At 38.9% G+C, this 12,713-nt stretch overlaps 1 protein-coding gene across 1 annotated transcript in view; it reads left to right on the top strand.

Moving 5' to 3' along the window:
* The first annotated feature begins 411 nt into the window (after positions 1 to 411).
* FAM47E (family with sequence similarity 47 member E) overlaps positions 412 to 12,713 on the top strand; it is a 58,213-nt gene continuing 45,911 nt past the window's right edge. The window contains exons 1-2 of the mRNA XM_036764786.1: positions 412 to 482; positions 6,931 to 7,300. Coding sequence (XP_036620681.1) covers positions 412 to 482; positions 6,931 to 7,300 — 441 coding nt within the window. The remainder of the gene's footprint in view (positions 483 to 6,930; positions 7,301 to 12,713) is intronic.

Below are 12,713 nucleotides of genomic sequence, written 5' to 3'. Positions count from 1 at the left end.
TAACTGAATTTCGTTGCTACAAAAACAACTCTAGCAATCACTGCAACAACCAACAACGGACCGACGAAGAAGAAAGGAAGGAAAAATGGGACCAGGAAAAACATCCATCCAGCCCCGGGGAAAGGAAGGGATAGCACAGCGAACCGAGTACTTCTTCCTTCAAAGAACTAGAACACCCAGTGATGGTCTATTGCTGTAGTAACCGTCTCCTAGCGACAGCCAACTTTCGTCTCCTCGTGGTAAACTTAGGTTCAGTGGTGGCTGAAGGTTCAGAAACAGCTAGGAACGTGAGCTTTGCCTCAGCCGGGGAGGAAGGGTTTCCAGCTGCTGCTGCAGGGTGCGGGGAGTGAAGAAGGAGGAAGAGAAGAAGGGGAGAAAGAAGAGGGTTAGGCTCAGAGCAGCGCAGCGGCAATGAATGACAGGGAGGTGCCCAAAACGCAGTCTCTGTGCTCCGTCCACGACAGCAGGGCCATTAAGCCTTGGTAAGCAAAGGAACCTCTAAGGCTAGGTGGTGAGAAATGAGGACGCCACCGAGGGGGTTCACGCTGTGGGGCACTGAGCCCAATACTGGCTCGGGAGTGGGGAAGTTTGGGGGAGTGGGGGTGAGAAAGGGAGGGTCAGGATGCTCCTTAGCTAGGGGATCAGGAGACAGACTTCCCTGCTTGTCACTCTCCTCGGAGTTATGACAATGCTATCACTAAAAGTAAGCTCTGCTATCCTAAGACCTGGGTTCAAATCTCTCCAGTGGTACTTAACCTCTGCGACTTTTGGCAAGTCACTTAACTTCCCTTGGTCTCCATTTCCTCCTCTGTTAAAATGATCTACATCTATGATTCTACGATCCTATTGTGGAAAGGACACTAGGCTTGGAGCTGTAGCACTTAGTTTTAATAATAATAATAATAATAACTTGAATTTATTTAGCACTTTAAAGTTTAAAAAGTGCTTTATCAATATCTTCTCATTTTATCCTCACAACAGCCTATCCTTCCATTTACCTCCATGTTACGCTGAAGTAAGTTACTTTTTATTATTATTAATAATTGACTTAATGATTCTTCATTATTAATAGTCGATGCTTTTGGAAATAATAGTGACAGTAACAATCTCAGTAATAATGGACATTTCTACCGCCCTTTCATCTGAATCCATCTAATCAACCTGTAACTGAATAGGACTCTCTATCCTGGAAGCAGCCACCTAACCTCAGATTGTAAACCTCATGAGAAGAGCAGCCTGTGGTCTCTCACTTTTAGACATCTCTAACGAGGAGGTCCTCATTGCATTCGTTCTCTCTACTTTCCTGGGTTGTTGTGTTGAAAACTAAACTATTTATAAATGTAGAATTTTTATAACTGTAACTGCAATGCTTCTTAAACTCCAGAGCCACTTCAGGGACTGGGCAGAACTTGCTGTAAAGATATATTTACATAGATGAGATCTGAAATTCTTGTTTCCAGAGGAGAGTGCATTTTCTACTTTGGGGAGGACTGGGGGCACATTCTTATCTCCAAGAGAGCTGTTGGGCTAGAATGATATCTCTCATACATATCAGATATTTACATTCTAGGAGTACAAAGTTCTTTTAGGAATCTAGCATAAATGCTCTCAAAGGGATGATAACAGCTGGTTTATTCTTGGTCAACATAATTCCCACCCAATGCTCCTTAGACAAAAGACAGCAGATAGGGAGCAAACTTATTTATCCAAGCAAGCAATAAAGCAGAAATCAGGGAAGTTATAAAGATTAGGATACATAATAAAATACTCAAGAGTAAAAGGGCTCTGGTTCAGAAACAAAATAAAATTCCAACTCTGTGGAGAGAATGATCTCACCAAGGAAGTGGGCTTTGAGGGTGCAGGTCCTGGGAATCAAAGGACACATTGCTGATGAAGGTTGTTGGTCTTTCTTTCTCATATATGCACATATGTATACATATGTGCATTCTCATGCTATTAATACACATATGAATATACATGTTATCAATATGTGTGGAATGTACATATATGTGTACAATATGTGTGTACACACATTATATGTATACCTACACACATATATTCATAGCATTAAGTGGGGACCTGGAAGGTGGGGTTTTAGGTAAGACTTGAAGTAATCCAGGGAGGCTAGGGGTTGGAGGTAAAGAAGGAGAGCATTATAGCAATGAGAGACAGCCATTGAAAATGCACAGAGTCTAGAGATGGAGTGCATTGCTGAGAAACAGCCAAGGGGACAGTATCACTGGATCATAGAGGGGAGAAACGTATAAGGAGACTGAAAAGATAGGAAGGGATCAGGTTATGAAGAGTTTTAAAACTCAAACAAAGTATTTATAGTCAGACCTATACACACATATCATATCCATATTACATATATGTGTATGTGCATATATACATATATACGTACATATATATATACAGTATTTGTTGTTGTTTTTTAGTCATTTCAGTCATGTCCTTGTCTTCATGACCCCATCTGGGGTTTTCTTGGCAGAGATACTGGAGTGGTCTGCCATTTCCTTCTCCAGCTCATTTTTGAGTTGAGGAAATTGAGGCAAACAGAAATAAATGACTTGCCTGGAGTCACACAACTAGTAAATGTCTAAATGTCTGAGGCCAGATTTGAATTTAGGAAGATAAGTCTTCCTAATTCCAAGCCCAGCGATCTATCTACTGTGCCACCTAGCTGCCCATATATTAATAGACACATATCTATATATATCTATATATATATACATTTATGTGTGTATATATGTGTATATATGTATATAATTATTCAAATGTTGTCTCCTTCATTAGAATGTGATCTCCTTGAGGCCAGGGACTATTTTTGCCCTTCTTTGTATTCCTGGACCATGACATATTATATGGTATGTATCAGGTGCTTAATACATATTTATTGACTTGTTGACTTTATCATTACAGACTCTTTTGATTACTTAAATGTATTTACCTTTCCAGTTTCTCTTGACTTCTTTGTTTGCATTTCTACTAAGTGCTGGTCTTTTCATCAGGATTGCTTAAAAGTCCTTTGTGATCCAATCAAAGGTGGATTTCACAATCTCTCTTAGAGACACAGAGCTAGCTCTTATTTCTCTAAATATATCCCTGCCAACACAGGCCACTTTGAGTCCCTGTGGCCAGAGTTTAAACTCATTACAGTTACAAGGATTGCAATTTTCTTTTTTAGTGGTTGGGGGATGGGGAAAACTTAGAAGGAAGCTTTTGATAATGCTGCCAATGCTGCCTCCCCCCACCCCAACACACCACTAATTTTTTTAGAAAGGCACAGAAGAGAACAACGCTAAGAAGTCCAGAAGGAAACACAATCACAACAGCTTTGAAAGCAAATGTTGAATTTATTATATACACTAAAAAAGCATGCTTACTAGAGAATCATGGTTGCAATATAACTGTTATTTTCTCGTCTACTTCATACATGGAAATATTCTCTTTTTTTGAAGTTCATTAAATTCAGAATAAAAAAATTTAATGTAAGCAAAGTAAATAAGAAGAAATTGAATTTGGTCATAAATATTTCCCGATTCTTCAGTTTCTTCAGTAAAGTGAGAGAGAAACATAGTCAGGTTAGAGAATGCCAACTATAACCATCTCTGCATAGTCACTGCCCTTTGAATCTTAGTCTAGCAGCTGGTGTATGTTGTCTTCTTGGGCCCTGAAGGTTTAAGACATCTGGCCTGGTTCCATACCACTTACACTTGTCTCTGCCATCTCTTTCTATGCCAACCCGATTTGCACAGACTGCATCCATGATTTTTGCACATTCTAGATCTGGATGCCATTTTTTTCTCTGTTTCTCATTCCCCAAGCCTGCACCTGTGCTTCCTGGCTAACACCGCCTCTGTCTTCTTCTGCACCATCAGGAGATTCCTATTTCTTTTTTTAAACTGCTCATGCTAGAAATCCTCCTTCCCAGTTAGGGTACTATTAACTGAGTGACATCTGACAATGGCCAGCTCATGCATATCTTTGTGAAAGGCTTCAAGGCTGTAAGTCAAGACTAAAGAGGAGGGAGAGTCGGTGCGTAACTTTTTGTTCACAGATGGTTGTGTACTCAATGCAGCCTCTGAAGCTGAGATGCACCAAAGGATGGATTGATCCTCTGCTGCTTGTACTAATTTTGGCCTAACAAATAACAAGGAAACACAGGTTCTCCACCAGCCAGTGCCACACCATCCATACATGGAATCATAGGTTACAGCAAATGGAGAAATATTGAATGCTGTGGATAAGTTCGCTAACCTTGGCAGTATGCTTTCCAGGGATGTACACATTGATGATAAGGTTGACACACCCATTGCCTGAGCTAGTTCAGTGTTTGGGAGGCACTGAACGAAAGTGTGGGAGAGGAGAGGTATTGGACTGACTACCAAACCGAAGGTCTCCAGAGCTGTGGTGCTGACCTCATTGTTGTATGCCTATGAAACCTGGACAGTCTACAAGCACCATGCCAGGAAACTGAATCGCTTCCATTTGAATTGTCTTAGGAAGATTCTGAAGATCACCTAACAAGATAAGGTACCAGATGCTGAGGTCTTTTCTCGAACTAAATGGCCAAGCATTCAAACTCTACTGCAGAGAGGGCACCTCCAATGAACTGGCCATGTTGTTCAAATGCCAAACATATGTTTTCCTAAAAGACTATTTTATGGAGAACTCGCATAAGGTGAGTGTTCACACAAAGGTCAGAAGAAGGGATACAAGGACCCTGTCAAGGTCTCTATGAAGAACTTTGGAATCTATTGTGAGACATGGGAGTCACAGGCACAAGACTGCCTAGCATGGAGTATCCACATCAGAGAAGGTGCTGTGCCCTATGAGCAAAGCAGGATCACAGTAGCACAAAAGAAACGTGAGATGTGCACATTTAGAGTCCAAATGTTCATATGGACTATTTGTGCCTGACCTGTGGTAGAGCATTCCAAGCTTCTGTTGGTCTGATCAGCCACAGTTGGACACACTTTACCTTTACCCGACATAGTGGAGTCATTTGGGTGCTCTTCGAGCATAAAGGACAAAAACCAACCAACCTTCTGAGAAATGGAGTCTGGGTAATTTTCTCCCAACAAGTAAAGTCGTCCCTAAGCCTTGTGGGAACATAGTCTATCCACAGACCTATTTCTTTACTCTTTACACGGCTGCTAAAATGATCTTCCTAAGGCTCATGTCTGACAATTTTATTGCCCTTCTCAGGAATTTAAGGCCTTCTGCTCTCAAATTTGGCTCTAATATAGATTTTGAGTCTTTTTTCAAATATTCTATACCGCTAACTATTCCCTAACCTAAACTCATATGCTCCTGAATCTGCTTCAGCCATCCCTTGTTGCTGGAATCCCCTCCCCACTTCTCTCTGCCCATTGGAATTCTCTTCTTTCAAGGTTCATCCCAGATCCTGCAAACTGAAAATCATCCATCCCTTCCAAAATATTTTGTCAGGTTCTCTTCTTTATTCTTGCCACTCTCATCTTTTATCATGTTTTACATACATCGAAAATAATAGCGAACACATATTATTCCTTAACACTTTGCACCTTATATATGGTATCTCATTTGATCCTCACAACAACCCTGGGAGGTAGGGGCTATTCTCCCCATTTTAAAGATGAAAAAACTAAGGTTGAGGGAGGTTAAATGATTTGCCCGAGGTCACACTGTTAAGAAATGAGGCCAGATTTGAATTCAGGGCTTCAGGACTCCAGGTCCAACACTCAATCCACAGCATCACACTGCTTATGTGACATTCCCTCACCAGCTCCCCATTAGATTGTAAGCCCTGTAAGGAATGGGATTGCATGTTTTTCATCTTTCCAAAATAATAGCTCTGACTTTCCCAAGGTCGTGGTGAGGATCAAATGAGATAATAATAACAGTTAGTACTATAAAAAGAAGAAGAAGAATGAAGAGGAAAAGGAGGAGGAAGAGAAGGAAGAGGAGGAAGAGAAAGAGGAAGAGAAGGAAGAGGAGGAGGAGGAGAAAGAAGAAGAGGAGAAAGGAAGAGGAGGAAAAGGAGGAAGAGGAGAAGGAGGAGGAGGAGGAAGAAGAGAAGGAGGAAGAGGAGGAGGAGGAGAAGGAAGAGGAGGAGGAGGAAGAAGAGGAGGAGAAAGAGGAAGAAGAGGAAGAGGAGGAGGAGGAAAAGGAGGAAGAGGAGGAGGAAGAGGAGAAGGAGGAAGAGGAAGAGAAGGAGAAGAAAATAGATGAATTGGAGTTATAATAACATACAGCATTTAAAATGCTATAACATTTTTTTGCAAAGCTCTTTACAGATCTTATCTCATTTGATTCTCATAATAACCCAAAGAGTTAGCTGCTATTAGTATCTTCATTTTACAGATGAGGAAACTAGGGTAAGCAGAGGTGAAGTGACTTGCCAGGGGCATGAAGCTAAGTGTCCCCAGTTTTCTGGCCGAGGTCCAGCACTCTATCCACTGTACAGCCTAGCTGGCTCTACCACCCTCTAAGTGCTATATAAATGGGAGCTGTCCAGATTGTTATTTACATATCCCTAATACAGAACACAGTGATTGCTTATAACAGGTGCTTAATAAACATAACAAAAATCTGAGTATTCGCGTAACATTTCATGATTTCTGTATGCAACCTGTTTTCTTCACAACAAGCCTGTGGCACGTTTCATTAGTTTTTCAGAAGAGGAAACTGAGGCTCCGGGATGTTAAATGACTTGCCCATGGCCACACAGTAAATTCCTGAAGGAAGGTTTTAAACCAGGTGTCCTTACTTCCACTCTGTCCATAATGACTCTCAATATCAATGTTTAGCACTCTAGAGAGACATTTTGCAGGGAACAAGAAGGGCACCTTAGATTCTCACTGCACCCCCTCCTGTCATCTCCCATTCCTCTCCCTTCTCCCTATACCTTCATGGTACATAGTAATCAGGTGGCCTGTTTTCCAGGTACAAAGAGAGACTGCCTTCCAAATGCTTCAGAAGTTCCATAAAAGGTCTAAAGTTCCCAGATGCTCTCAACAGCCAGCGGTGGATCTTCCTCAAAAGTGGCATGGATGACTTCCGGAAAGGCAGTGCCCCTCCCTGTAAGGACATCATCATCCAGCAGCCAAAAGAGCCCTTCTTCCCCCTCATTTACCACAAAAAAGATCTTATTGTCCAGCAGGGGCAGCCAAAGGCAATAGAGGTCTCAGAGTTATTTTCAAGGCTCTCCCCGGCCCAGAAAAGTCAAAGGGAAAAAGCCAATAAGATTGAGTATTTCCTGGCTCAACATCCTCTGGCTCTCTACCCCAACTTGGAAGAAAGTTTGCCTCTGGAGGTAACTATCTCATTCTTGCTTTCTTCCTACTGCTTTGAGTGTGCCAGGGTGTTACCGTGGGCATAGACATTACTACTCCCTTAGATGGCTAGACAATTTCCCTGAAGGGAACAGAATTCAGGGGGGTGAGAAAAGAATGTCCTAAGACAAGTTGGATCACATAGTCTTCTTTGCAGCAATCACATCCTTCACTCCCCTTTGCTGAAAGGGTTAGTGGGGGCCATAAAGTTACAGTGGCAGACCAGCAGATTTTTCTTTTTTTTTTTTTAAAAAAAAGGTTCAATTTTTTTATGTGGCTGGGGGAGGGGAGGGGAGGCATATTTTTTCTACAACTTTGTTGAAAGCTGACATCTATATAGCATTTTATGTTTTATAAGCTTTTCCCTCACAACAACCAGGTAATAAATCTTAAATAATAAATAACCAGGTTTCTGTTCTTTTTTAAAAAAGAAAATATTGATATCTTTTGCTTTTTCATCATTTTGTTTTCCCCCTTGTATCTCTCTCTCCTTTCCTTCTGGAGTACCATCTCTTATAACAAAGATTTTTAAAAAAGAAAGAAAAAGAGGAAGAGGAGGGAAGAAAATCAGGAAAACCAATCAATATATCAGAAAAAAATCTGATATCATATGTAATGTTCCACCCTTTGGATCCCCAAGCTCTACAAAGTGCAAAGGACTCAGACCAATATCTTATACTATATTATATATATATATATATGTAAATATGTATGGTATATATGTGGCATATATGATATATATAGTATATGTGTATGTGTGTACATACATACATACATATATATATATATATATATATATATATATATGGATCCAGATAGTTCTTTATAATTTCATAACATTTTATTTCAAGTATTTTGTGGCTATTTTTCCCATTTCCATGTTGTAGTCATGTGTATATTGTTTTCCTGGCTCTTTTTGTTCCCATTGCACCACTTCACCTAGGTCTTTCCATGCTTCTCTGTATTCATCACATTTGTCATTTTGGGGCGGGGTGGCAAAGCAGAGGCAATTGGTGTTAAGTGACTTGCCCAGGGTCACACAGCTAGTAAGTGTCATGTGTCTGAGGCTGAATTTGAACTCAGGTCCTCCTGACTCCAGGGTCAGTGCTTTATCCACTGCACCAACTAGCTGCCCCTATATTTGTCATTTCTTATAGCAGTTGTATCCAATTACATTCAGAAACCATAATTTGCTTAGCCACTCCCTAACTGATGAGCATTTAGATGATTTCCAATTCTTTGCTACCACAAAAAGTGACATAAATATTGTGGGGTATTTGACAGTGAAGCCTTTCTTTTTATCAACCACCTCCATATTATATATGCCTAAAGTGTACTCTCTGGGTGAAGAACTATAGAAATTTTCGTCATTTCTTTTGCATAATTCCAAGTTACTTTCCAGAATGATTGTACCACTTCATAGCTCTACCAACAATGCGCCAGTCCCTCCAACACTTACTACTGCTTTCTTTCATCATCTTTGCCAACTTGCTGGATTTGAGGTATAACCTCAGGGAATCTTTTATTTCCATTTCTTTTATTATTAATGATTTAGATCCTTCTCTCATATGGTTGTTGCAATTCTGTTGAGAACTGTTTGCTTATATCCTTTGGCTACTTATCTATTGGAGAATAGTTTTTGGTTATATATATTTCTAGTATTTATCTTTTTATCTTGGATATCAAATGCTTGTAAGAAATATTTAACTATGAAGATTTTTCCAAGTTGACAGATTCCCTTATCTCAGATGTTTTAATTTTGTTTGTGCAAAAGTTTTTTTTTATTTTATGTAATCAAAATTGTCTATTTTATCTTTTGAAATTACCTCTATACTTCAGTTAAAATTTCATCCTATACCCATTGCTCTGAAATATACGATATGTTTCTCATCTAATTCTTATGGTATGATCTTTAATATTCATGTCATGTAACCATTTGAATTTAATGTGGAATATATTGGTCTAAGTCTAATTTCTGCCAGACCTTAGACCAATAATAAGATATTGGTCTAAGTCTAATTTCTTCCAGATCACTTTCCAACTTGTCTATGAGTTCTCATAAAATAGGGAGCTCTTTCTGAGATAGCATAGGTTTTCAGGTTTCCATAATAGTGAGTTACTGAGTTCAGTTATTTCTAATTCTTTCCTATCTGGTCTATTCCATTTATCTATTTTTCTCTTTTTTAACCAATGCCAAGTGGTTTTGATGATTGCTACTTTATAATATAGCTTGAAACCTAGAAGTTTCATTTTCTTCTTTATTTCTGCCTTTTTCACTATTTTCTTTGATATGGTATATCCTTTGTTCCTCCAAATGAATTTTGTTATTATTTTTTTCTAACTTTGAAAAGTATCTTTTTGGTAGTTTGATTAGTATAGCATTAATCTATAACCTGAGTAGTATTTTCCTCTTGTTACAGTATAGCCATAAACATTAAATAGTCCTTCATCTACTTAAATTGTTCTTTATTTATTCAAGGAACATTTGGTAATTGAAACTACACAAATATTAAGTGAAGAAGTAGTTCCCTGTTATTAATTTTGCTTAATCAACGATTTCCACAGATTCTATTCTCCCCTCACCTCCTGCCTTGTTTGTCAATCTTTCCAGTAGCTTTGGAGTTTTACTTTGTTGATTATCTTTTCTTTATTCTATTTAATTATCTAATTCTTCTTCTCATGTTTCCCTTCTTTTGCTTTCTCAGTTAAGTGGTTAGTTAAAAATCTCCACCTCCTCTCCTCCCCTCCAACAAATTTTATTCAGTTTTTTCTTTTCGTGCTCCTTTTTCTAAGAATTTATGTATCTTGTTCCCTTTATTAATTTCCTTCCAATTCTTTCTATTCTGAACTATCATTTTTTATTTGTGATCCATATACTTATTTATCTATTCTTTGATCTCTTTGTGTTCTTCATGGAATTAAAATTTTTGAGATGACAAATTTGAGCACCCTCTTTTAACCAATTTCCATGTTATTGCTATTGTAGAACTTGCTGACTCAACTCTTTTCTTGTTGTGCCTCACTCTTAGAAGCATGAGGAAAGTAATAAAAAGATATATATATATATATATGTATATATATGTACATATATATATATATATATGTATGTATTCCATGGTTGAAATTACCCCGTGTTCCAAATCATGTGGTCCAGTTCCATTCTTTGCCCTCCTCTCTTTCTCATTTGCCATGTAATCTTCTCTTTGGACCCATGTCCTTCCACCCCTCTGGTTGCCAGTTGGCTGTTAGAGCTCAAATTTCTTCTTTCTTCAGGCAAGTTGTTGACTGTGGGGGCACAACACTCTCAGAGAAAGTGGCTTCCTTCTGAATCAACTCCCCCTAAAATTAGACCCATTTCAAAGTCTCTATTTCTCATTAAAAACATACACCTCTTCTCTCCTGGGACTGGAGAAAAAAAAGTTCAGACTTCTCTGTCACCCAAGCTTAATATACGGTGGTGATTTAGGAGGCCAATCCCTCTACTGCGTGATATAGAAGCTTAGACTTGCTCTATTTCTGATATGGGCTAATTTGCCTCCTCATTAGGCAAGATGGAGCTCACCACATTGATGCTAGACTTAGTGTGGATCATTGACATAACCTGTTGTATAACTCATGAGCTCAGGGGATAAGGGGGAGAGTGGGGTGACAGAAGAGAGGGCAGACTGGGGAAAGGGGCAATCATAATACATGCCATCTTGGGGTGGGGGGAGGGTAGAGATGGGGAGAAAATTTGTAACCCAAAATCTCTTGGAAATGAATGTTGAAAACTAAAAAGAAAAAGAAAAAAATCCTTCTTTAGATCTACCCAAAATAACAAACAGTAAATTTTCAATATTTGTTGATTATTAGTTATTAAAATTTATTTTTAAAAAAAGAATGAGCCACAGATATTTTTGGACACAAATATGGGAATGTTTTGCTTGACTCTGCCTATTATTGTGAGAGATTGGTTTTTTTAATGGGAATTGGTGGAGGGAGAGAAAATAGATTTTTGTTTTCTAAAAATTTAATTTTTAATAACTAAAAATGGAAAGGCAAGTTTTATGAAAGAGATGTGTGGCTTCATATGCAATCTTCTTTTTCTCTTTTACTTTTAAATATACTTTGTATATTTAAAAAGCTCATTAAAAAATAACTCATGAGCTCAAGAGATCCACTAGCTTCAACCTCCACATTATCAGGAATCACAGGGGTATGCCACTACTGCCAGCCCACAAGATTGATCTTCATTGGATTCACCTCTACTTTATCAGGACAAGACCTCCCTATTTCATTTCCCCTGTTTCAATCTCACTCTTACAAGATCTCTCCCATTCTCCTGTAGCATCTCTCCTTGCTGAGAGATCATAAGTGTTCATCTTTGGCATTATTCACCCATGAATTTGATTATCATACATTGCACATTCTCTCTTATCCTCTACTTCCCCACTTTCCACTTATGCACCCTCCCATTCTACAATTTTTGTTGTTGTTGTTCAGTTCACTCAATTGTATTCAACTCTTTGGGAACCCATTGGGGGTTCTTGGCAAAAATCCTAAGTGATTTGCCATTTCTTTCTCTAGCTCACTTTACAGATGAGGAAACCAAGGCAAACAGGGTTAAGTGACTTGCCCAGGGTCATGCAGCTAGTAAGTGCCTGAGGCTGAATTTTAACTCAGGAAGATGAGTATTCCTGATTCCAGACCCAGCACTCTATTTACTGTGCCACTTAGTTGCCCATTCTATAATTTAACTCCACAAAATACAGTGATTTACCAGTTGGAGGAATTGTGGGGTGTAAGATTTGTTAAAAATGGTATTTCAGACCTGTTCCTACTAGTTGTCTGCTCCTATTTCTTTAAATTCTCCTTTCATAACCCTCATGTGCCTATTTTTTTCCCCTTAATGGTCTCTCTGTTATTATTTTTTAATTAATTAATTAAATTTATTTAATATATTTAGTTTTCAGCACTGATTTTCACAAGAGTTTGAATTATGAATTTTCTCCCCATTTCTACCCACCCCCCCACTCCAAGATGGTATATATTCTGGTTGCCCCATTCCCCAGTCAGCCCTCCCTTCTGTCACCCCACTCCCCTCCCATCCCCTTTTCGCTTCGTTTCTTGTAGGGCAAGATAAATTTCTATGCCTGTGTATCTTATTTCCTAGTTGCATGCAAAAAATTTTTTGTTGTTTTTGAACATCTGTTTTTAAAACTTTGAGCTCCAAATTCTCTCTCCTCTTCCCTTCCCACTCACCCTCCCAAGAAGGCAAGCAATTCAACATAGGCCACATCTGTATCATTATGCAAAACCCTTCCACAATACTCATGTTATGAAAGACTAACTATATTTTGCTCCTTCCTAACCTATCCCCCTTTATTGAATTTTCTCCCTTGACCCTGTCCCTTT

This window comes from Trichosurus vulpecula, chromosome 6 (genome assembly GCF_011100635.1).
Source record: "Trichosurus vulpecula isolate mTriVul1 chromosome 6, mTriVul1.pri, whole genome shotgun sequence".
Classification (NCBI taxonomy): domain Eukaryota; kingdom Metazoa; phylum Chordata; class Mammalia; order Diprotodontia; family Phalangeridae; genus Trichosurus; species Trichosurus vulpecula.
Note: the sequence above shows the minus strand (reverse complement) of the source record. Positions and strands in the feature narration are given on the sequence as shown.